This window comes from Tinamus guttatus, unplaced genomic scaffold (assembly GCF_059628265.1).
Source record: "Tinamus guttatus ecotype Peru unplaced genomic scaffold, ASM5962826v1 Tinamus_guttatus_pri_ptg000155l, whole genome shotgun sequence".
Classification (NCBI taxonomy): Eukaryota; Metazoa; Chordata; class Aves; order Tinamiformes; family Tinamidae; genus Tinamus; species Tinamus guttatus.
Genome location: NW_028288689.1, coordinates 464,524 through 489,936, shown reverse-complemented (window position 1 = coordinate 489,936; position 25,413 = coordinate 464,524). Strand labels below are relative to the sequence as shown.

General features: G+C 51.6%; 2 protein-coding genes across 3 annotated transcripts; one reads left to right on the top strand and one right to left on the bottom strand.

The window, feature by feature from the left end:
* Positions 1 to 3,382: 3,382 nt before the first annotated feature.
* CLTB (clathrin light chain B) lies at positions 3,383 to 8,789 on the bottom strand. 2 transcript variants are annotated; one of them, XM_088522575.1, is made up of 6 exons: positions 8,544 to 8,789; positions 6,548 to 6,594; positions 5,060 to 5,177; positions 4,658 to 4,769; positions 4,238 to 4,291; positions 3,383 to 3,769 (listed from the first exon to the last, which is right to left on the bottom strand). In XM_088522575.1, the coding sequence occupies exons 1-6, from the start codon at positions 8,713 to 8,715 to the stop codon at positions 3,598 to 3,600; spliced, it is 675 nt and encodes a 224-aa protein (XP_088378701.1). In that variant the 5' UTR covers positions 8,716 to 8,789; the 3' UTR covers positions 3,383 to 3,597. The 2 variants fall into 2 exon arrangements, with proteins under 2 accessions (XP_088378701.1, XP_088378702.1); XM_088522576.1 differs by lacking the exon at positions 4,238 to 4,291.
* A 798-nt stretch (positions 8,790 to 9,587) lies between these two features.
* Positions 9,588 to 24,721, top strand: FAF2 (Fas associated factor family member 2). The gene is made up of 11 exons (XM_010215500.2): positions 9,588 to 9,709; positions 16,757 to 16,825; positions 17,160 to 17,294; positions 17,985 to 18,061; positions 19,294 to 19,432; positions 20,695 to 20,780; positions 20,867 to 20,958; positions 22,309 to 22,486; positions 22,906 to 23,077; positions 23,275 to 23,418; positions 23,923 to 24,721. The coding sequence occupies exons 1-11, from the start codon at positions 9,647 to 9,649 to the stop codon at positions 24,103 to 24,105; spliced, it is 1,338 nt and encodes a 445-aa protein (XP_010213802.1). The 5' UTR covers positions 9,588 to 9,646; the 3' UTR covers positions 24,106 to 24,721.
* The last annotated feature ends 692 nt before the right edge of the window (positions 24,722 to 25,413 follow it).

Here is a 25,413-nt window from a genome sequence, read left to right as displayed (position 1 = left end):
TTCCTTGAGAGCCCGCGGGGCCGCGGCTCGCTGAGGCCTCCTGCCGCCGCTGCCCGGTAAAATTGTTTCCTTTGTTGCTCGTCTCCGCTGATACCCGCGTTCAGGGAGATGAAAGAGATGGAGAAACGCACCGTGTGTGGAGGAAGGGACAGCTCTGTGCGGGGCCGGTCCCTGCAGGACAGAGTTCGTACGCAGCTGATGAGCTGTTTGGAGACCACGTAATCCCTTCAGTTGCAAATTATGAGTAATAAAGTGAATTGCAGCGAGATTCCGACCAACATGCAGTTGCAGACAGGGAGAAGGCAGGAGCATGAACAGTGTAGGAAGGAACAGAAGGCACTGCTGCCTTGCAGCTCCGGTGATGCAGGCTGGGCACAGGACACGTAACTAACTCCCTGTGAAAACAGCTTGGGAGCTCCAGTCCCCAGGGTGGGCTCTGCTCTCTCAAACACACTACTATTCCCACTGCGTTTAGTAGGAAGCAAGTTCCTGCAGAACTTGCTGCTTCTCAGGAACCTGAAGTAAGTGCTTTACAAGTATCCTATTCCCATAGGGACTCACGTATCATAACGAACATCTTCGCAAGTGGCTCAAACCCCAGATCCATCATCCAAATCATTCAGATCATGGCAAGGATCTTTTGTGGGTGACGAGAGCCGTGAGACTTTACTCTTGTGTCCGAGTGGCACATCAGGATGGCCCCATCTCCTTCAGTTTAGTTGCAGGGCTGCTGTGTTTAGGTTCTGCAACCAGCCGCTAGACAGAGCCCACATCTGCAAAGGAAAGGCAGAGAGTGCTCCTGTGTGTGAAGTGAAGCCTCCAACCACCCCCGTACTCCAGGGATTTCCTTGACACGTGCAGAAGGCTCTGCTCTCTGGGTGGCTGCCTGTCAGTGCCCACACTCGGGCCTTTGGTAACTTTACAGCCGGCTGCCCGGCTATTTGCTGATCCTGTTCCGTCCTTGTGAGCTGCTTTGGAAGTCAGAGTGCAAAGGAAACTGCCTCTGGCTGCAGACAACCACTGGCTCATCTCATCTGGGCGCTGTGGTGGGACAGGGGGGCAAAACTTGGGGGAGACTCGAATGGACACGAGCTCTTCTCACACACAGGCGGATTCCTCATGAGAGGTGAGCTGGGTGAGCACTGGAGGAGCCTGGGGCTCAGCCTGCTCTGGGGAACAGGTCCAAGCTGCTCTTGGGAGCTGCTGCTCTTCCTTCATTAACTACAACTTTCCCAGAATAAATTCTGTTTTTTGGCTACCTCACTGGCACTTCCAGCTGTGGCTGCTATGGAGAGGATGTGAGTGAAGCTGCTGATAGGCAGCTCTTGGGAAGCTTCATCCCTCAAGGGCTCTCAGAGCCTGAATATTCCCTTGCAGGAGGGGGCTGTGCAAGAGCAGCTGCTTGGAAGATGGTGCAGGAGGCTCCGGAGCAGCTTGCCCAACTCCACTTGATGTGTCCTGACGGGCATCAACTTGCCAGCTCTGTAGGCAGAGGAGAGCTCCTGCCCTCCAGTCCTGCTGCCACTTGGAGGGGAGCTGAGAGCAAATTCCAAGCCCCCTCCCCGCCTTGCTCCCATTTGTCCCCCTGTAGGATGTGGTTGTCCTGCAGCTCTGTCCTTCCTGCAGAAGGCTTTGTAGATGCAGGTTCTCTTGAACACGCATGGCCGCGTTGCTGAAGCACAAAGAAAACAGTGCCCCGTAGTGTCAGTTTGGAGATGTCGGTTTATTGTAATAGGTGATTTGAACAGTCACATATACCAAAGCTGGGGGATGTAGAGGAGCTGTGGGCACTGCTCCCTGAGAGCTGGCTGGCCCTGTGCGGCCGGGGGAATCGTGGGGTCTGTCCCCCTGCTGGGTCTGAGCCTGCGGGAAGCCCAGGCTGGTTCCTGCGGCTGCACTGGGATCTCCTGCCAGCCCAGAAGGCAGGGAGGCTCCCTGCCCCTGGAAAGCAGCCAGAGGGGCTTCCAGCAGCTCTAGAGTGAAAGGCAGAGGCAGGCGGCTAAATCCTCCCATCATCCTGCCATCTGTGTCCATCCCAGGCCACAGCAGAGCTGTCTAGACATGCCAGAGCAAAGAGGGTGGCATATGAGGGATCAGCCTGAAGGACAACGGGGCACAATTCCAGCACAGAACATCAAGTTGCTTCCTGCACAGCCCCTTTCCCTTCCCAGCCCGCTGTGGCATCCTCCAGAGCTGCCAGGCAGCTCCAGCGGCAGCTCGGAGCCACGCGGGCTGCACCGGCAGCTCAGGGGCAGCTGCAGCAGCAGCACGTACTTGCTTTGCAGCTCTGCAGCAAGGCTCTGCAATCCTTATGGAGTTTGCTCTGGGTCACAGCTTCCTCCCCGCTGTGTGAGCCCTTCCCAAGCGCCCCGCGAGGCGGGCAGGGAGCACAGGCCCGAGGGCACCAGCTCGTCTGGCCAGCCCTCCTGTGCACAAACGCTGCGGATCCCGGAGGCTGGGCCTCACAGCAGGAGGGACCGCAGCAGGCACGGCAGGGGAGCGAGCCTGGGCTGCGGGCTCTGCCTGCAGGGCTGCAGCATCTCTCCTTGCTGCCCAAGGTGGGTAAATCCAGGGGTGCTGAGCCAGGTAGGAGCTGCAGAGCCGCTGTCCAGCTGCAGACACGTGTGTGGGTTGTTCCCAGCAGGTAAAACCACCCCCGGTGTCTGAGCTGCCCAGTCTTGCTCTTCCCTCCCTGGGTTGGCAGCCTGACCTTTCCCACAGTCACCGGACCTTCCTACCTGCCCCCTGCAGCTGCACAGCCTCTAGCTCCCCTCCTCCCCAGCAGAGGAAGGAGCAGAGCAAAAAAAAAAAAAAAGCCCCCAAAAGCCCCCAAAGCATCTTTCCAATAGCAGCAGCCTCGGGAAAGGACAGAAAATGCCCTCAACACTCACCCATCCGCTCCTTCCCCGTGGTCTGCAGGCCGGGGGTGGCTGCCAGCAGCAGCCCCGCAGCACACACAGGGACTGCAGCTGCTGCTGGAACCTGCGGCGAGCCCCGGCTGGACAGCCAGGCCGGGCAGAGCCTGCTGGGCTGGATGCCGAGCGCGGGCAGGCTCGGCCCAGCCTGGCTGCCCACATTTACCTTCCTCGGTGCCCCGCTGCTGTCATGCTCCCAGTGGGACCTGCGGAGCTGAGAGCCAGCGCTGTTCCTCCCTCCCAGCCCCGCGGCCAGCTCCGCTCAAGGACAAGGACCCAGGACTGTCACGCCTGGGGCGGCCCAGCACCAGGGCAAGGAGCAGGCAGGTTCAATCCCAGTCTCTGGGCACCAGGGGATATGGGGAACCCCAGCAGCTCCCCCTTTCTGTGAGCCCAGCCTTGGGCACGATATCCCCACAGTGCAGGCTGGGGGCCCCTCACTAAGCTCTGCCATTTAGTGTTGCTACCCAGGGAAATGCCACAGTAATAAATAAGTGTAAAAAGAGACCAATGCACCTTTTAAGCAAAGGAAAACCATGGGGAGAGTTACAACCAGAGCCTCGAGCACAGCCGAGGTGCACACCAGAGGGGCGGGCAGGGCAAGGACCCCTTCACGGGCTGGCCCCGTGAAGCCACCGGTCCCGGCAAGCCTGGCCATGCTCTTGGCTGTGCCAGGCGGCCGCTAGCGGGACAGGGGCGTCTGTTTGAGGGAGATGAGCACTGAGCGCATCCGCGAGACATCCTTGCTTTGCTTGCTGCTCTTGGGGTTGAAATCACAGAGCTGGGCCACTTTCTCCCACTCAGAGCCCGGGGCTTCCTCCTTGGACTCCTTCAGGAATGCTTCCTCCGAGGCCCTGCAGAGATGTTGAGGATTGTCACTGGCCCTTCCAAAGGGACCCTGCCCTCTGCCTGGGAATCCCTATGTCCCCATTCCCAGTCCCATCACTCCAGGCCACTTCAGCTTCCTCCAGGATTTGGAGGCCCCAAGCCGCTCAAAGCTGCTGCAGGCTGCACTCACCCAAGACACCATTCATCCAGGGGCACAGGAGTCCCTGCCTGCTCCCAGGACACTGGGGCTGTCCCCCTGGAGGCACAAACCCCCACGGCTTTGCCTCTTTGGCCAGCCCCTGTGGGGGCATTTTCAAGCGCTCCACTCACCTCCTAAGACAGCAGCACTTGGAGATGCTGCTCAGCTGGACTGGCCTCCCAGCAGGGCCCCCATGGGAGCCCCGTACCCCCCTGCACCCCTTTCCCTTGGCTGAACAGCCAGAGTGCCAGGAGGCTTGGAGCCCGGGCAGCGCGCGGTCGGCGGGAGCACATACACATAACCAATCACATCGGCGTCCGGCTGCTGGTAAAAGGCTTTGTCAGCGATCCTAGCCCCGAGGCGCAGATAGAGAGAGAGCGCGGAGCAGACAGGCAGGCAGAGGGTTAGAGAGAGAGAAACAGAGAGGGGTTAGCGTCCTCCGCAGCGCGACCAGCCCGCCACGGCACACGGAGCCCCGGGAAAACCTGCCACCGGAGATACGACTGCACAGAAACAGAGCCCCAACCTTGCCCTGGCCTCCTCGGCGCAGCTACCGGAGCTGCTCGCGGCGCGGGCGCCTCTCCCCATGTCTGGCAGAGTGACCTCTCTGCAGGGCCAGGCTCCATGGTGGGGACAGGGATCCCCCAGGGAGACAAATATGAGTCTAGAGCAGCTCCCTCCAAGCCCCACGGCGGCCGCGCCGACCCCCACATACCTGTTGTTCGCACGGTTCTTCTCCATCTGCTCGTTCTGACGCAGGTTCCACTCCTCCAGGTCCTTCTTGGCCTTCTCGCGCCATTCCTGCTCAGTCACCTTCGATGCCGCATCTAACATCAGGGCCAGACAAACAGACCCCATCAGACAGACGGGCACCTCTTCCCAGCAGCAAGGGATGGTTGCAGATCCACAGCCCACTAAAGTCCCCACTAAAGCACTGTCCAAAAGGCATCACTGCCTCCGAGGACACGGAGTATTGGAATAGGCATCCATACGGTGCGGGCCATCAAACACCTCTCTGAGGTGCAGCAAGGTGGCTCCAAGGTGAGGGTCTCCAAGGGCCCCAACTGCTACCTCACGAGGTGCCATGAGGGTGACCACATCTAGCTTTGCAACTCACCCAGCTCCTCCAGCCGCTTCTTCTGTTCCTCCCTCCACTTGCGGATGCTCTCCGGCTCCTGGGTCAGCCGGTCAGCCTTGGCTATGGCTGCGTAAGCATCCGTGGGACCGTTGGACTCCTGCAGGACACAGCGGTTTTACTGCCCGCGTCAGCTTCTCCCGCACCCCCTCGGCCACCTCGAAGGGCTGACACGGCAGGACAGGGCTCTGCACTCCCAGCACTGCAGCAGGCTGGGGCAGGCGGTGGGGACGCTGACAGCCCTCCAGCAGCCTCCCCACAGCGCTGCTCAAGCTGCCACCCCGGCTGCCGGGGCGCAGGACTCACCAGCACCCTGCTCCTGGGCTGCCCGCTCGCTGCCAACATGACACGCCAGCTCCCCGCGCGCCCCGCGGCTCGGAATGACCAGGCACGCGGCGACCGGGCGCCGCAACCGCGCGCTCACTGTGAGGTCACAGCGCCGGCTTCCGCGGCCCTGGCTCGGGGCGGAGGTGGGAGCAAACCCAGGAATTAGCATCCTGACAGGCCTGGCCACCGAAACAGCCGCGGGGACCCGAGGAAGGCAGCGCTCTGCCCGCAGAGCCGCCTGCAGCCAAGGCCTCCCTTGCGCCTCCATGCGAGCTGCCCTCCACAACCGCCCCCAACCCGGCACCCTGCTCTGCCCGTGCCCCTCTCCGAGCGCCCGCCATGCTCCAGATGCCCAGCCCCACGCTAAGCTCGCTGATGGGATTACAGCTCGCCTCCAAGATCCCCAAATCTAATTAAGTCTGTCCCGTTTCTGATGCGATTATCTTCCTGCAAACTAAGCACGGGCAATGCACATGCCACAGTGCTTGGCACTGAGCGGGGTGAAAAGCTTGTCAGCTTGTGGCACCACTTTCCCCCCATAGCCACCACAGCTGGGCTAAGGGCTCCATAAGGAGCCCCCCAAAGCCCCCTTAGACATGGGGCAAGTGGGTTTAATGAGGCGCTGCTCAGGCTCTGCAGCAAGGCCACCCCTGTGTGCCAGCAAAGGGGCTTCCCCCAGCAACCCTGTCCTGGCCCTGGACTCTGCTAAGAGATGCTCCCAACAACCCCAGAGGCCTCCAGGAGCTCCCCGGGCAGGATAGAGGGTCTTTGTAGGGGACAGAGGATTTCTAGGGGTTTGTCGTCTGCTCTTAGGACACAGGCCCCCTGTGAACACTCTTAGGGCACAGCTCTGCTGTGAATACACTCGGGGCACAGTCAGAAGAGGCTCAGGCTGGCCCTGCCGGTCCCAAAGCCTCTAATTCCCAATCCTTGGCCATGGCAGGGGCACGGGACTCTCTCACAGAGGTGAGCACAGAGCAGCCAGGACTCGCTCGCATGAGACCCAGAGTCCCAGGAGCAGCAAAGCTGACAATGGCTGGAGAGCTAAGTCCAACCAGGCCCGCGATGGGCACTGAGTGCTGGCCCCATACCCACCGCGTTGCCCTGGGCACCACCGGCCAGGGCACGGGGCTGAGCTCTTACCTGAAAGACATCTCCATTGACAGTGGCTCCTCCGTTCTGGAAAGCAGCTACAGAGGAAGAAAGAGAAAAAAACAGCTATGGCAGCTGCAGCCGACCCTACAAGGGCTGCTGCTCACGAACCAGCAGCAAGGCCAGTCCTGAGGGATGAACTCGTTCCAACTTGGCATGCCCATCCACAAGAGCCCGAGACCAAAGCCCCAAGGCTGCCAATGCCATGGACAACAGCTGAGCCACATGCCAGAGCTCAGGCAGAGGCCAGCAAGGTCTCTGCATCCAGAGGAACACACATCTCCAGCCTAAACGGCTCTACCTACTCCTAAGAGGACCCCAAATCTTTCCCTTTCCAAACAGAGCAGAGCATGACAGCACAGCCCACCCCAGGACCCTCGTCCCTGAGGACAGCAGCAAGTGTGTTGAAGTGTGTTGTCTACACTGGTGTCCAGAGTCCTAACCCAGCAAAGCCTTCCTGAGCTGCTGCTATTTGGTACCTAGGGTCTCGTCCACTCTTGAGGGTGCTCAGGGCCTGTGTCCAGGGGTCTCCTGTCCCTGGTGGGATTCAGCCTGCACCTCTCCCCCTGACATACAAGTCCCTCTGGGCATTTATGTCTTTATGGTATTTTCACTGGTGTTTTATCTTATCTGGAGATTAGCGTGACTATTCAAGACACAGGGCTGGACACAGGCAGAGATTTTGAGTGTAGAGACACAATTTGAGTAAACCCCAACCTGCACACGGCCAGGCAGAGGTCGCCCGTGGCACAGCCTGGTGGCCTTGCAGCCATCAGCTGAGTCCTCAGCAGCAGCGGCAGGGCTGCTGTGAGGCAAACGTGCCAGGAGCGGCGCCCACGGAGCCGCTCGCTCCAGCACGCTCGGCGAGCAGAGAGGAGGGCACCGCGCAGACCGCGGGCGCCGGAGCCAGCCGAGGGCTGTGTGCGGCACTAGCTGCAGATTGGGGCTGGGAATGAAGCGCCGCTGATGCCCACGACTCCAGCACATCCTCCCAGCACCGCAGAACACACCGAGAACTGCACGCCAACACGCCAGGCCAGCGCGGGGCATGGGCAGCACGCGGGCACCCCGCGTTTCTGCAGCAGCCCGGGCCTCCCTGCGGCAGCGAGCCCGCGGCCTCGGCTACAACCAGCACAGCCCGTCCGGCTGCATCCGCTGCCCCGGCCGCCAGCACCTTCCCGGGCCCCAGAGTGGGGCGGCCCTGCTGCCGGAGCCGGGAGCTGCCACCCGCAGCGGCACGAGAGGGCCCCGCGTGAAGGAGCCAAGGGGACGGTGGTGGCAGCGAGGCCCAAATGGAGGCATCCGACCACAAATAGCGTCTTCTGCCTCCAGGGGCTGACACAGAGGTCCCTACTGGAAACACCTTCCATTTTGCGGCCTGAAGCACCCTCTGGTGTGTGGGCCAGCGAAAGGGCTACCGTGGGTGACTCACTGTCCCCTAATCCCTCCTGGATGCCCCCAACCTTGTCCCAGGAAGGGGGAATGTGACACGGGGGAAAGGAGGGTGTCCAGCCTGGGGAGCGGAGCCCGAGCACACAAAGGAGGAATCGCCCGCAGCAGGAAAGCCCAGGCTCGGGGTCACCCCCCAGGCTGAGGTGCCAGGGGACGGAAAGCCCAGGCCCCAGCACAATCACTGCTGCCACGCGCATGTGATCCACAGGGGACACCCTTCGGGACCCCCCACACCAACGGGGTCCCCATCACCCACCGAGGGTACCGTGCAGCCCACAGCGGGCCCCGATTCAGTGACCACCGGGGTGCCCCCCACACACACCCCATGCCCTCGGGGTGCAGATCGGAGCCCCCCTCACACACTCCATGCATCGGGGCAGCCCGTGGGATCCCCCCGCGCCCTCGGGGCAGCTGCCCAGGGACGGAGCCTCCTCCAAGCCCGCGGGGATCGCAGACCCGGGGGAAGGAGCTGGGGTGGGGAAAGGGCTAATGGGGGCAGCAGGAGCCTTCCCCACGCCCCAGCCGCGCCGCTCACCCGCATCCGCCGTGGCCGCGGCGGGCGCCGCTTCGCCCTCGGTGGGCCCGAAGCCCTCGTCGTTCTCGATGCCCGCGATCTCGCTCTCCTGCTGGGCCAGGAAGGCGGCGGCCGGGTCCTCCTCGGCGGCGGCGCCCTCGGACGACGAGAAGAAGCCGAAGTCGTCGGCCATGGCGCCCCCCCCGCTCGCGCTCCGGCTGCAGGCGCGGCCCGGGCGTCGCTGTCACTGCGGCGGCGGCGCTGACATCAGCGGCGGGGCGGGCCCGGCGGAGCCGCGCACCGAGCTCTCCCCTCCCGCCGCAGCCGCGGGGGGGCCCCCGTTGCTGGCCCTATGCCCGAGCGGGCCCTGCGCCCCCGGCACACGGCGGTGCCGCAGCCGGGCCCGCACGCCGTGACTGGGGGCCAGGGAGCCCCCGCCGCCTCCTTGCGGGGCCGTGCTCAGCCCCTGTGCCGGGCACGGGGCCGCGGCGGCTCCTTGCCCGCCGCCCTGGGCCTCGCGCCCGCCTGCGCGGCGGGACCCCCCCGGGCCCCGCCGGCCTGCGCCGATCTTGGCCACGCGCCCATTTTTGGCCCCGCTGCCATCTTGTTGGGACCCCCCCCCCCCGCCATATTGGGTGCGGCCGGTGCCTGTGCACGGGTGTCCTGGCACAGTGCAGGTGATTGCACAGAGCCACCCCCGGGGGCAGAGGGGCCCGCGACGCGGCGCCCCGTGAGCTACAGAATCTACAAGCTCCGACACGTTTCTCGCCAGCCACGGGCGAGCGCGGCCCGCACGGCCACAGAGGCGGCCCTCAGCGGCCCTCGCCGTCAGCCATCTCCGGACATGCCCGAGCAGGTTTCGGCACAATTCGGAACTCTCCGTGCGCCAATCGAGAGCCTCGAGCAGCTTGGGCCTGCGAGCGTCTCGGAGGGCGTTCGGGCATTTCCGGAGAACTCCGAGAGCATTTCGGCCATCTCCGGAAGACGGCGAGTATTTCCGACTGCGGCCGAGAAGCAGCTGTTGGGTTGCCGGTCTGCGTACGCGCGCGTGCCCTGAGCGGAAGTGCCGCTGGCGACGTCAGTTCCGGAGAGTGACGGAGCGGCGGGTCAGAGGCGGCAGGAAAATGGCGGCGCCTGAGGAGCGGGAGCTGACGGCGGAGCAGACCGAGAAGCTGCTGCAGTTCCAGGTGCGGCGCGGGGAGCACCGCGGGCAGCGGCTAGGCTGGGCTGGTGTCCCGGGCCGCGGCAGCGGTGGGGGGACGTGGAGAGCCGCATTGGGCCCCATGCGGAGCGGGGCTCTGTGGTGGCCGCTCCGCGGCAGTCACCCGGGCCCTGCTCCTGGCGCTCCACTAGGATTGGAGCCTCTCATGGCTAGCTCGGCAGGCAGGAAGTTCCTGGTGAATAAGCCCCATCCCCTCCGCAGGGGGGAAACTTCTCGGTCTGTTCCAGCCATTGTAGTTAGTCTGTAAAAATAAATAAATAAATAAAAATCCCCTGTTGCTGTTAATGGGAAGCCCTGCTTGGTGTGCGAGCAGAGCGACCGGGGGTGTCTGTAGAAAGCAGTTTCTCACTAAACTGTTCCTGACGCTTGGGGTTGGGTAATAGCTATTGGGGGAAGGCCAGTGGAGCTTGGGATGACCTAATCTCACTGTCTGCTGCATAACACAGGCTGGGTGACTTAAGCTGTGTTTTGCCAAGTCCATGGGCCTGTGCAGCAGCCAAATAATTTTTTAAAAAGGTGGGTTTTTTTGTTTTTTTTTTTTTTTGTTTTTTTTTTGATAGAGGGAATACTGTGTTACAGTCAGGGTTGAAATACTTTGAGCTGCTGAGTAGAAGGTAATTAAAACTGTTGCTGACATATGAAAACTGCAGTCAGGTGTTCTGTGTTTGTTTCCAGATTGCAGGACATTGCATGAAGTTTCTTGATTTTTTTTTTTTTTTTTTTGCCTCCAACAAATGTATCTCTTTCAAGAGTGTTTTGTCTAATTTTATTCTCTCATGCTCATGTGAGGCATGTGGTCTGCTTTTTTTTTTTTTTTTTTTTTTTTTTTCCTGCCCCCTGCCTTGTGTCCTTTCTACAGTACAACTTAACTATAGAGTTATAGAGCTTTAAAGGATGTCAGGAGCATCTAGTGCTGCTTCCTGCTGCTGAGATAGGAGCAGGTATTCCTGGTCATTCCAGATACCTATTTGCCTAGTCTTTGCGTTTGACACCTCTGAACAAGGAGATTCCACAACCTCCTGAAGTAACGAGTGCTACAGTGTTTCTGTGTGGTTAACCTTTTGCTGGTACGGCATCGGAACCCATACTGCAATTTAAGCTGATTGGGCAGCCTTAATTTACAGTGAAATGTTCATGAAGAGCACTAGCAATTATTTTCCAGGTGCCACTGTTTCCCTGGGAAGTGTGTGAGGTTTGAGAGACTGACTTGTGCCACTTAGTGTGGTTAATATACATGCAAAAATCAACCTTGAGGCCTGTGTTCTTCAGCGTGGGGTGTCACAATACTTGATCATCTGCCCTGTCTGGACAGATAGGGCCAGCTGCACTCATCAGGTTCACAGCTGCTATTTTCAAAGCCCTGTGGGCAGCAGTGGAACTGTACGGAATTGTGTCCATTTCCTCACTACCTGGTGCTGCTGTGAGTAGCAGTCTAAGGTGCTGAAAGCTTTGGAGCGGAGAAGGATTCAGAAGGGGAGATATGTGCTTTGGTCCAGTTTTCTTGTGAGCTCTGTTTTGAAATGGAAGGAGGGGGATGAGGGAGAAGCTCTTTAAAGAAAGGAAGAAGTTTTGCAGCTGAGCAGAGCCTGGTATGAAAGATGTGATGTCAAAGGCCTCAATACCAGGAATCCCTCATTCATGTATAGCCTAGAATAGCCAGGAACTAGCTTTTCACTGAGGCTGTGCTATGGAGAGACCTCATTGGTGGCGTCCACCTCCTGTGTTACCTTTACAGCGCTCTGGAAGGTGCTTGGGCACGTGCTTCTGCTTGCTGCACTGGAACAGGCAAGTAAATCAGTTCACCTAGCTAGGGAAACAAAAACCCTTCTATCTGAGCAACTCTGGATTCTTTTGAATAGCCTGTGGTGTTTGGAGAAGGCTTATATCTTGCTAGATTTGTACATTGCTGCTGTTGCAGAGCATGCTTACAGTTAGGAAATTGCAAAGGTTTCATGGATTCGCACCCTTCTCACAGGGGACACTTTTTGCATGTTTTTGAGGGTTGTTTTCTGCTTTCATTGCAGTATGTAATGATAATAAATTTCTGCATTATTCTGCAATTTTAAAGCATAATTTGCACAGAAGGCATACCACTAAAATGTAAATAATGCAGGAAAATAGATTAAGAAAGAAGGAAAAGTATAGATAACTAAGGTGAGAGAAACAGTAGCAAAAAATCCTCAGTAGCATTTCAGTTAAATAGAGAATGAAGCGGAAAAAGATGGAGCTAGAGCTGTAGATTGGCATTCACCCAGCAAATATCTATTCTGGTTGAAGATACCATCATCATCATCTTGAATGTTTATTCTACCTCTGCTGGAAATGGCTGCCTCTCAGGTAGAGGTATAAACAGCTGTTGTCCTGTTCCTGGCCCAAGCTAGGTAAGCTACTGTGCAGTTTAAATACATGCTGAGCATTAATCCTGTTGGTCTTTTCTTGATGTGTTTGGGAGTGCTCACATAAACAGCTCCGCTAGCAAAACTCTAAATGTGGTAGCTCTTTTGCTTCACAACAGGCTGACATAGGACTGTTACCTACCACGCTGGTGGTTAATGTGGGGTGTGTGACATACCAATATGGAGAGATAATTGGGATAAATATGGAATAAAAGCAACAAAAAGCACTCCTGCATACTTTCAACCTCCCATTTACTGCCGAGGCATTGTCTAATATAAATGAGTAGAAGCATTTGAATTTTTCATCTGTCAAGGTTTGGCTGCCAGGCATTTGTGGGGAGAAACTGGATGCAAATAGCTTGAAGCTGTGGAGATGTGATTCCGTGTGAGAGACAGAAGAAAGAGCAAAGAGGCTTTTGAATGATCTCATTATTGATCTGTGCCCGTTATATTTGGGATGGTATCTACCGTAGTTAGGGTATGCTAATCTAAAGCAATGCAGGGTTGTTTGCAAGGGGGGGGAAGTTAGCACTTCTCATACCATTTCTCATTCATCTTGAAAAGAAGCAGAATGCTCAAGGCAGAAAACGTCTCTATTTGAAAGAGGTTGGAAGAAATAGGACACTCCAAGCAGCTTTTCTGTGTAGCGCTTTGCGGATCGATCAAAACGCATTGCTGTAACACTCTAAGAGAAACTCTGATGGTAAAGTGTGGGGGTTTTTGTTTGCACACACCTTCCCTTCCAGAAGTCAGATGTTCTTTACCCTTGGAAACATGATTCTCTGGTATTTGGCAGTGGGCTTGGAATTAAGAACAGTGGCAGTTGTAATTGTGTGGATTTGCATCTTTTATGCTGTGTTTCAACATATGCTCATATCTGGGGAGGGAGCACTTGTGTAAGTCCAGTCTACAAACTTTGCCCACTCAAGGGTGTGTCTTTGGCCTTTAAAATGGGAAATTGCACTTTTCACTACTTCAATATTAAGAAGCCTTCAGCATTCTAAGCAATGTTGCAAAGGTGAGCAATAAAATGAATTTTAAAACTAGTTCCAATATGTTTTGGGAAGAGGCTTCACTTTGTAAGAATGGTATTTAGAGAAGGCAATGCTGAGTATTTCTGCCTCGTGTGCTTAATATTATTTTCTGAAGATTGTTATCCATTGTGTTCAGTTTAGAACCACATTTATTTTGAGGCTTACATTTTAGAGCATGCTAGTTCACTGGAATTAGTTTTATTTTTTCTGTACAATAAGCTTTGTCTTTTTATTTACTGAATCAGTGCAAGATGTGCTCGGAGGTGTGTAACTAGTGACTGACAGAGAGCAGGAAGCTGGTAGTTAGTGATCAGGTTGAAGATGTTGTTCATTCCATTAACCTTAAAGGGAGTTAGGAATATAGTCATTTATCTTGTGTTTGAATAATGCAGTTGGTAGAATGGTCCCAAGATTCCCAAGAAATGCTGCAGTTTGGAAGGTGGGAATGATATGTTCCTTCAATTTTCTAACCTTTCTGTGGCTAAGGTGAAGTAGTAACTGAAGGTGCAGAGATAATGATGTAAAGCGGTTTTTGAGTGATAATGAACAGTATCAGTGTTTACCAGGAAGCATCATTTAAACTGACAGTTGAACTGTCTTCAAGCTGCTCCTTATATTGACTGCAAGTTATTTGCAAAATGTCTCAGACCATCTGGGAACTGTAGTGTTTCTATCTGGGTGGCTTTATTACTCTTGTCGGGAGCAACTGTATCAGTGCTAAGGAAAGTGTAAATTTAACTGTGCTGAAAAGTGCCACTGTAGAAGTGTGTGAGATCTGATGAAAACTGTACCTGTCACTGTGTAATGACAGTCAAAGCAGTGAAGTTGGCCAGTGTGTAGTCCATGTCTATGAGATGGGCTTGCTTTTAATGAGCACTGAATCTCCGCAGTATTTGCTTGTTGATAGTTACATAGCACTGTTACTTCAGCTGCTTTCTGACCTAAAATTGCTACTGCATTTTGCATAATTTAAAAAGGAGAGAGCGTTCAGTCACAAAGCCCTGTTAATAGTGCCTAGCAATAATTCTTATCTTTAGAGGCAAAGGTGTGAATGAGCTTCGGAATTGTTGCAGACACCAACAGAATTTATGGGGTGCTGAGAAACAGTAGTCAGAAGACTTACAGTGCATGAATTTCAAAGATGTAAGCCTCCATGATTAAATCACAGATGCCTTTTAATTTTTTTTCAGGAGGACAATTAAGGGTTTTTCATAGGAGTTTGGGGTTCAAAAAAAAATCAGACTACAAAAATGGAACTTTTCGCAGTGAAGTGAACCTTGTAAGATGCATAAGCTAAAATGCTAATAATGAAACTGCTGATAAGCGAAAGTGTTCTGGCAGCGAAACCTAAGTTCAGTAAGCTTCATGTCTTCTGTGTAATTCATTTGAAGTAGTGTTCCAGTGCAATATGTGCTGCGGGCTTGCTTTTTTTTTAAAAAAATAAATACTTATGCCTCATTGGGCAGAAACTGGATCTGTGTATTAAATGGTGACAGTCACTGCATTAACCTCAGTAATGCTTTAAAGAGTCCAGTTCTGTGCTGCAGATTGACTCAATGATTCTTGCCCAACAGGTAGTGTTGAAAGTACAGCAAAGATGTTTTCTGCTGGTAGATTGGGGAGAGGGTAGAAATTTGAAGAGACTTTGTAAGGAAGAAATAAACAAGAAGAGCTTAAAAGTAGCAGAATCTTCACTTGAGATTTTGAATAAGGTGTCTGTCCATGGTGTGACTTGGGAGTGGAAATAGCATGGGAACATTTGGGGTGGTGGGAGTGACTTAGGTGCACCATCCTTGTCCAGTACAGAAATTAAAATCCCGATTTGGTGTGTCCTGAAATGGCCAGACAAAACTTGTCAGGACAGGCTGACAATCTTTTAAATGAGGCAAGAAATTGGGGTGGGGGTGGCAGACAAAATGGAATGGGAGTGCTAACAAGGACTGAAGCAAAAGATGTAATTTAGGCTGCCCAAAAGGCTTTATATCAAGTTAGTGCTGTGTTTATTATGAACTGTCCCCTCAGAAAAGCGGCGCTGTGTCGGGTGGCAGGTGCAGGGAGCAAAGGTTCCCAGGAACCTTTGCACTGAGCTTTGAACTTTGCTCAGTTCTGCACTGAGCTCCTGCAAGGCTCCGAGCTTCAAGTCCTGTGCACAAGAGCCTGTGGAAGTGACAGCAGACCAGGCAAGGCTCTGGGGCAGGTTAGTTAACATAAGAGCTGCAGTGCAGCAGGCTTCATGTATAGCAACCCCCTGGCATGTGCATGTGTGACTCAAGGAATACATCTACTTAAATTTTGCAGTTCCGGGCCCTGAGCAGCTGAGGGAGATGAACCCTCCTCTTCTATCAACAAAGCACATAGCTAGGGACAGATTTGTGACCTAGCAGCTGTCTTGAGAGAAATCCATGAAGTCAGAACAAGAAGCCTTGTCTCTGGAGTTGCCTTGTCACAAATGACCTTGCTGAATAAATTGGCATATTTTGGCAGGGTTCTTGGATCATTTTGGCAGCAAATCATGGGCGTATTGTTTCATTGAATCAGTTGTATTGCATGTGACAAATGATCCTATCATACCTTCTGCCACCTTTTATCCAGGCTAAGTCATTTCTGAAAATGCAGCTGTTTTCTTGGCTTTCTGTTTTTCATTGCAGGGGGAAAAAAAAACTCTCATTTTACTCCTTTGTATTTCAAAATAAAAGTAGGCCTAGCATTTGTTCTGCTTCCTTCAAAGTTGCTAGTGTTGTTAATGGTGTCACCTGTGATGAACATAAGTTTCCCTGGCTGGTTCAAATGTCTGCTGCTAAAAGGCTAGCAGCAGCCCATTTGTGGCTTTATTCTTTCCCATAAAAGTGTGCGCTTAGGCTTTGTGGTGGTGGATGCAATATGCAATCCTGAAACGTCTGCTGAAAGATCGGACAACGAGCGGTGCTGAGAGATGTATTTCTTTGGCACAGTGACAGGAATGTTCCTGTCGGCAAAGATTTGTCTCCATTTAAGAGATGCTGACTTGGCATCTCAAAATAACAAATACTGTCTGATGTTCTCTCTTGTGCGGAAGTTCTGGTGGTAGAGGGTTAAATTTGCCATCCCAAATGTTTATTTGAGAGCATGGAGACTCTGAGGTCTATGAGTGGGTTTGGGTTATGTTTCCTGTTGAAGGTGCTGCCTGGTTTAGATTGGACTTCTTGCTACAGCATATTCTGTGAACCTGGAAGGCTCTACCTTGAGCAGTGCTTGGCTGCTTTTGTTTTTAATCTCTGTTCTTACTTGCAGTGAATGAAATCATAGGTGGTATCACGTGGATGGTTGCCTTGACTGATCTAAACACAATTCTAGTTGCAGACCTCGCACTGAAGATTGCTAGAGTGCAGAGGTCTGTTTGAATTCAGCCATTTCTCTGTGTGTTTTTTGGGTCGGCTCAGGTAAAGTAGCTCCAGCTGTTCTGCTCTGAACTAAGAGCAGACAGCTTAAGCAGAGCTTCTTTCTAAACACTGTATTGCAGTAACTCCTCTCTGTGCTCAAGTGCTGCAAGGAGCTGTAAGAATGTAGCACTTCTCTGGCACTCATTCTTATCTCCTTCTTTAGGACTTGACTGGCATAGAATCCATGGACCAATGTCGTCACACGTTGGAGCAGCACAACTGGAACATAGAGGTATTGTTTAAAAATGAGGTTTTTGGCTGTTGCCAAATACCTTAATTAAACTAGGGGGTGGGGGAGGGAAGAATTTAAGGCTGGTTGGTTGGTTGACACAGTAGCTTGGTTGACACAGTAGTCAAGTTCTCATGATGTATATGTGCAGAGGGCCTTGAAAAAGATTTTTTCAATATGGAAATGGGTGTTTATGTTTCCGCGAGGTGTAATGAGCTGTGTTTATCTAGAGCTTTGGCACTGTGAGACGTTAATATCTACTGTTGAAACACAGCAAAGAGTTTTTTTTGCCATCCTTCAGTGTCTGAAATTGCTCCTTTGCTTTCTTGCATCATAGGCAGCTGTACAGGACCGACTGAACGAACAAGAGGGTGTCCCGAGCGTCTTCAATCCCCCTCCATCTCGGCCGTTGCAAGTCAATACAGCCGACCACAGGATCTACAGCTATGTTGTCTCAAGGCCGCAGCCAAGGGCAAGTTATCTTACAGTGGATTTTGTTGTGTTCCTTGGATGATTTCTGTGAACAACAAAATCTACCAGCAAGGAAAGGAGCTGCTTCCTTTATAAGCTGTTATCTTCTTTTTAAATGTTTTTATCCTCCCGAAAACAAAATGTAGGACTGTTCCTTCAGCCTCTTACTACTTCAGATATTTTCTCCCTTGGGCATTCATAATCTAAGAATTTTGTTGTTGTTGTACGTATTTTTGCTGCACTGTAGTGAGTTGTTAATCCCTTCATCTGTAAAAAGGACTGTCCCCTCCTTATTGCAAAGCTGTCATTTTTTATGGCAGAATAATGTATGTTAACTTCAGTACAGAATAAACTACTTGCATTAACAGTTCACAAACAAATTTTCACAAGTCTCTGTAAGACTCAGGGCTATTAATTCCATTGTACAGATCAAAGCAGAGAACAAAACCATTGCTCTTTAAAGTTGCCACCAGTTCTCAAAAATGTTCTGTTGAAATCTTGGAGTCAACAACATCAGTCTCTTTAATTTGATTAGGCCTGTCCAAAGTCATGAAACGTTGCTGAAGGCTCTTTGTGATGGTGGGCTAGAGGACTGATTGCTCTTACGTGTGTGTTCACTGGTGAACGCACTTGTTTTAACAGGCTTATTTCTGGAGTAGAAACTGTTCTAATTCTTTGTTCATAATTGCAGGGTCTATTAGGATGGGGTTACTACTTGATAATGCTTCCATTCCGATTTACCTATTACACGTTACTTGATATATTTAGGTAAGTATCCTTTGCCTGTGTGCTGTCCCTTTTGTACTGATTGCATGAAGGCACAATCTAGCTTAGAGTTTACTGTACTTCTGTCACTTGCATCTCTCTGAGTCTAATGACATCTGTTTTTCCTTACATATGCTCTCATGGCTTTGTGTTGCCTTGTGAAGTTCCTGTACTCTTTAGTAAGAGGTGAACCTTAATGCAAAGAAAAGTCTATTATGGCTCTGTAAATATTGTAAATATGAATAACTGGAATTCTAAAGCAATGTGGCTTTACGGTTTGTGAATGCCAGACAAAGGGGCTACAGAAGCAGTATGAATTTTATGAATATTCTCAGAGAAACACATAACTTGCTCAGAATCTTGTGTTATTGGGCTAGGTGTTGTGTTAACTTGTTTTAGTCCTTGCTTTAGCATAGACAAGATAAGGCCAAAAAAATAAGAAAAATGTTTAGTATTTTACTTGGTAAAACTTAAACTGTAAATACATCTCTTTTTTCCTCTTTTTGATGTCTTTTGCATCTTCCACCTTGATTGCCCAGAAGGGCTAGTTTGCCTTGCCCCCTTACATAATTCATAGGGAGAAAAGGGAAAGTTGAAAGGTGTAAGTCTCCAGCAGTCCTGCCATCTGTATTGTCTTGGCAGTTCTGTTGTCAGTGTTTTTTTTCTCCTCCCTAAAGACTTTTCCAAAGTTCAGTATAAACATTTTTGTGCTTAACTAAAATCAAACCAAGGCTGATACCTCCCTTACAGTGATAGTTTTTCAGTAATACAAGAACAACTTTTTATTTTCACTTTTGATTCCTAAAGTAGAATCCTTATCCTGCTGCTCTTTACACGCTAGAATCGTCTGAAAGAAGCAATGCAGTTGTCAAAGTTAATCTGAACAGAACCCTGACTTTTAACAGCCAGTCTTTGACGAATTTCTTCAAACCTCATTGTTGGTGTGGCCTGTGCTTAGTGCCTCAGAAGGTTAAACCGTTAATCACACAGTTGTATTCAGAGAATGGCAGGTATTTGTTGAGGTCTGACATGAGATATGTGACTGGTTTTCTCTAGCGGCAGTATCAGTTTGGAGCAGGGGGCAGTTTAGGTTGTAATTACGGAAGTTCAAGAGACTCAGCGTTGACTTTTTTTCTTCTCCATGTAAATGCCAGTGACTGTTTACAGAAAAGAAAACAATGTTCTTCAGAAAGTATAGTAAGCAGAATTTCCAGTGTCCTTTGCTTCCTTCCTAGGTTTGCTCTGCGTTTTATACGCCCCGATCCTCGTAGTCGGGTCACTGACCCAGTGGGTGACATTATTTCGTTTATTCATATGTTTGAGGAAAAATATGGGAGGATACACCCTGTCTTCTACCAGGGAACTTACAGCCAGGTCAGTGTCACATGTTGGTGCATAGATATTGACGAGATGGAGAGTGGGAATTCTGCCAAATGGTATCAGGGCCTACATGGCAAAACCACTTTTCATCGGAAAACCCAGTCTTTGTCTCCCAACCCTCTAACAGGGTAATGGAGATCTAGTGAACAAGTGTATTTGAAAACCAGTGTCTCTGCCAGGCTTGGTGCTATGCCAAGCCTACAAAGTTGGAAAGCAAAACTGCTCTGACTGTTCCTCAACCGTCTGTGTGGCTCTGTAGCCAGCAGCTATTCTGTGTAATCTTGCCTTTGTTTTTATAAGCTGACATGGTGTGCCAAAGTCTGTCCTTCTGTTCACCAACTCTGAATTGACTGCCTGGGCTGGTATTGTAAAGCAGCTCCACAATTTGGCCCAGGACCTCAAAATTTAAAGTGGGAGTCACTGAGAAAGTTAAGGGAGGTGAGGACCCCATATGCTAGATCTGGTTAATGATGTTTTCTGTAAAAGAGGGACATCCCAATAGGTACTGCCTCTTTTGCAGCTTCTTTCAGCCTAGCCAAGAGAAGGGCCTCTTGCAGTGCAGCCTGGCAGGCAGCTGGGTCGGCACAACTCCTCAAATGCCACAGAAGAATGTGGAGTCTGTAGCTGTTCTGTGCTCCACAGTTCTTGCCACCTCCACGACTGTCTTGCCTGGAATCTAGACTTGAATCACCACGGAATGATTAGGCTACCAAAACGCAGTGCCAGTTAAACAGGGAGCCTATTGTACACATTTTGCAGTCTTGTTAAGATATGTTCTTGGGTGGGTGGAATCCAGAGATTTTAGATGAAGGGGAAGGAGGAAAAAAAAAAAAAAGTTTTGTCCAGGCCTGTAGCACCGAGTTGTTTTCTTCATTTTTCTGAAGACTGCATCCTGTATAGGGTAGAGTAGCAACTTAAGGCTTCCCTGCTGCGAGTCTGAAGGAGCAAGGAGGGCTCATGCTGCCAGCTGACTGTGGTGGAGGGTTGCAGGGTCCAGTGTGTGGAGGTGTACCTGCTTTTGATCAGAATTCAGCATTCTCCAAAGCCACGGTCTGAAAGGAGTATTGAAGGTCATTGTTGAAGGTGAGGGTTTAGTCTGGAGGTCTGGTAGGCTTGTCCTCCATTGCCACCTCATTAAAACAGCACTGTTGGCAGAGTAGTGTGCTGGGCAAACGCCACTGAGCTGCTTTGTGCGAGGCTTGTGTGCCACTGCCTGAAGACCTCACAACTTGACCTTCTCTGCTCTTATGCCCAAGGCACTGAACGATGCTAAGCGGGAGCTGCGCTTCCTGTTGGTTTATCTTCATGGAGATGACCACCAAGATACTGATGAATTCTGCCGGTAGGTTTGAGAAGAGCTTTCCAAGTAGTTGCAGCTACCATTTCGTTTTAAATGCAGTTTCATTCACAGTGTCTCTTATCCTGTAGCAATACGCTGTGCATACCTGAGGTGATCACCCTCATAAACACTAGGATGCTCTTCTGGGCTTGCTCAACCAATAAACCAGAGGGCTACAGAGGTGAGTGTCCCACCTGGACTTTACTTGATTGCCTTGATTTCTGTCTCTGGAACAGGCCAAATGCTTCTTGATGAATTGACATGTTTTGAATACTTTGGCTCTGTCAAAGCACACAAAGGATTGCTAGGGAAACTATCTGGGGTTTGTGTGGTATCTCAGAGGGCCTGTTTTGGATCGTCGGAAAATATCCATGCTCTTAATCTTAACTGTTCCATGCATTTCTGAGCACTGCTACGTGATTACTGTTTGCAGACATTCAGGGTAATTACAGTGTATTTTAATGGGAGCTGGTGGGTGTGTACCAAGAACTAAATTGAGTGCAGAAAATATGTAAGTAGCAGTGCCTTTAACAGTGGTTTATATTATGCCTAAGGTTAGAAGTGACTTTTTTAGGTGCATTCTTCCCTCCTCAGTCATCTTTACCCTTCACCCACCTCTTGGAAGACCTGGCCTTACAATGTTTACAGTAGGGTTTTGCTACAAGTGGAGATTCTCCACAGTTCTGTGCTGCTTTTGACCATTCCTGCTTATGGGAACAGAGGTTTGTAGTTCTTGTATTAAATTTGGATCGTTTCTGGCTTCATAGTTCAGCTGCCAACTATTGACCTATTGACAGAGTGGCTTTCTAAAAAACACATTTTTACTGCTGTTTGAAATTGCTGCAAAACTTCAGAGTCATGGCTTGGAGAACTGGGCTAGAAGAGATCTTGGCCTTTCATCTAGTCTGCAGGATGCTCAGATTTGGTTTGGAAGGCTCCACTGGTGATGACAGTTCTGAGCTCTATGACATGGGGTGTGTGTGTGTGTGTGTGTGTTAAGGAGGCAGTTGGCTACAGGGAGGCTTTGCACACCGTTAGTCATTAATGAACAATAACTTAAAAGCCCCTGATCTGCTCCATTCCCTGTCTTAAGACAGTCGAACTATTCTGAAGTGCCCAGCGTGGGGATTCTGCTGTCTTCCCTGTGACAGCATATTCCAGTGTCCAGCCATTCTTAACGTCAGCAAGTGCTTTCAAGCATTTAGCCCATGTTTCTCTTTGCCAGTCAAACATTAAGACCTGTTTTGTCCTGTTCTGAATGGATATTCAAAACAATCTACTTCCCACTTTAATTAGAGAAACTCTAGTTATTTGAAGATTTATTTTCCCTCAGTTGTTATGCTCCAAGCCACTTTATTGCAAATGTATAGGCTTTAGTCTAACGGCATGGAGCCTGAGGCTTTTTCTGCCTTGAAAGATTGTAGCTGTAGAAAATGCTTTTCCAGGCCCTTAGTGATGGGATAGTATTTTCCTGGCCTTGGTGCCCCCTCTGGAAGGGCTGCTTATAGTGATGTTTGTGCCCATCTCCCAGTGTCCCAGGCTCTGCGAGAGAACACGTACCCCTTCCTGGCGGTCATCATGCTGAAGGATCGCAGGATGACAGTAGTAGGGCGGCTAGAAGGCCTCATCCAGGCTGACGACCTCGTGAATCAGCTCACGTTCATCATGGAGGCCAACCAGACGTACCTGGTGTCGGAGCGCCTGGAAAGGTACGGCGAGAGCAGCTCTCTGGGATGCCCTGCACGCAGACAGGCTCCGCTCAGTCCCCTCCTCTCTCCAGATACACCATATGTAGGCAGGCAGGTCCCTATCTCCTGTGCTGTGACGCAGCCTGTGGTGTGGTATTTGCCTTCTCACCCGGTGTAGCTTCACTGAAGTCTTTGTGCTCAGGCTGTTTCCCTTCAACTTCAGCTTAAAGAAGGTTTCTGAGGGCCAGTGGTTGTAGAGAATCAGTCTGCCCTTTAGGAATGTGCAGTGCTCTGCACTCTGAGGAGCTACCTGATGTCCCTACTCCTACGTGTTTGTGGCTTATGTGCTCGAGCTGCATGCTCAGGTCTTCCATCAGTCTCCCCTGTATTAACAACTTCTGGCCCTGCTAGTCCTGACCACTCCCTGCTCCCTTTTGCAGGGAAGAGAGGAATCAAACCCAGGTTCTGAGACAGCAGCAGGACGAGGCATACCTGGCATCCTTGCGTGCAGACCAGGAAAAGGAGCGCAAGAAGAAGGAGGAGCGGGAGAGGAAGAAGAAAAAGGAGGAGGAAGTGCAGCAGCAAAAACTAGCAGAGGAAAGACGGCGACAGGTGAGAGGGAATCGGCAGCGTCAGAGAAGCTGCTACGTTCTGTTGGGTGCTCGTGGCATGTAGGAGTAGCGCCTGCAGTAGAGTTTTCCGGTCGGACTGGAGTTGCTAGTCCTGTTTGGGGCTTGCCTGTCTTCCGGAGCAGCTGTGTTGCATGGGATAAGCATTCTCATTACTCCCACTCCCTTACTACTTTGCAGACGCTGCAGGAGGAGAAGGAGCGGAAGTCGGAATGCCTTCCCCCTGAGCCGCATCCTGATGACCCAGAGAGCGTTAAGATCATTTTCAAGCTGCCCAACGATTCCAGAGTGGAGCGGCGGTTCCATTTCACACAGTCCTTGACGGTGAGCTTGGGGCAGAGCTGACGGGCTTCCCAAACGGAGTAGAAAACATACAGGAGATTGTCCAGGTGGCTCAGAAAAGCTTTGACTCTACTGGGCCTGGCCAAACAGTGACCTTTGCCTAGAGCCTGAGCAGGCAGATTTGTTCTTGGGTAAGGAGGGTGTGTTTTGGTTTGGCGCTCAGTTCCACCAACATGAGAAGAGAGACTAGAGCTGGAGAGGTGGGGGAATGAAAAAAAACTTGCGTCGTTCCAAAAAGCTTTGGAATTCTGTTACTTCCTATTAAATAGAAGTATGGGAAAGGCAAAACTTGTACATGGTACCAAATACCCCGTGGCAAGGCCCGTTTCATGCATGCTAGGAAGATGTCTGTCTTGTAACTATAATGCAGGGATGGTACAAATTCTGTCACCCCTCTCTCTGTCATCCCCTTTGCAATACCCTGCATGCAGTCTAGCTGTTTCATTGCTCCCCCAGCTGGTAGTTATTTCTGTGCTTCCTTCCCAGGTCATACACGACTTCTTGTTCTCCTTGAAAGAGAGCCCTGAGAAGTTCCAGATTGAGGCCAACTTCCCTCGCCGTGTCCTGCCCTGCCTCCCTACAGAGGAGTGGCCCAACCCGCCCACGCTGCAGGAGGCCGGACTCAGCCACACGGAAGTCCTCTTTGTGCAGGACCTTACGGACGATTGACACTTTTCCAGAATACACAAATGGAAAGAGAAATTCATATTATTATTATAATACAATATTTTTTTTAAAAGACTGCATACAAACGAGGGATCAGAGACCATGTGGCCTGTGCCAGCCGTGCTGCGTGTGTGCCCTGGCGAGAGGAAGTGTGTGCATGTGCACATCCTCACATCCCCATGCGCACAGCCATCCCCTGTACTTGGAGGGCAGAGAGGGAGGGGAGCTGGTGTTGCCCTTCCACCCTCCCTGGGGAGCAACAGGAATGGCAGCTCTCGGTAAATATTGCTTTTATTGACAATAATAATAAAACTCCGACAACCTGACATCTTGTGAAGATTTTGATGCTCTGCTGCTCCTGAGAGCCAGCCAGAAGACTGGGCAGCTGAATGTGCTGGGAGTGGGGCAGGAGGGAGGGCTGGACAGAACGTTTTCAGCTTCTCTCTGTATAAATATCTTTCTTTTAATATTTTTTTTCTTGCTTTGTAATGACCAAAGGAGAATGGGATTGACTATAGTATTAATTTCTTTTTGATAAAGAGCTGGTTCAATTCTTACCTGTGTGGGACCTTGCCCAGGGTTCTTAGCCTGCGTAGTGTAATAAACTCTGCCTCTAGCATGTCTCTACAAATGCTTTTTGGCTGTGCCACGTGCAGTGGTGCTGCCCTGCTGCAATGGAGGAGGGGGTTCCAGCTGCAGTGGCTCTGCAGTGAGTCCTTGCTCCTGGCATGGTGCTAAAATGTTTAACCTGGGGCCTGCTTTGGGGCTGGTGCCTTGAATCGATTCCTGGGTGACAGCACGAGAGACAGGGTGTTTCTGCCACCTGGGGAGGGGGGATGCTGCTGTGCCTGGGATAGGAATTACAGAGAGTTGGGGTAAACTAGATGCCCTTTCTTCACTGTGTGCAACTGTGGCTGAGCCAACCCTTCTTAAAAATACATGTAACTTAAACTATAAAACTATAATGGGAAAAAAATGCAGGAAGATGAGTACCCTGCCTGTGAGCTACCTCAGGAAAAGGGGCCTGCTCTGGCCCTGGGCCCTAAAGGGAGATTCCACTGCATTCCTTCCCCCTCGCTCTCACACACACACACGCGCGCGCGCACACACACACAAGGCTAATATGCCTTTTTAGAGGGAGAAGGAGGATTGTTGCATTTAGTTCATTGCATGTCTTTCGTGAAGCACAAAGAGAAGAAAAGCTAGGAAAAATCTAGACTTGAAGAAGCCGCTCTGCTTCCCTTTTCTGATGCTAATCTTCCTTTTTGGGGTAGCTGCAGGCTCTTTGGGACGTGGCGGCCATCGTCCATT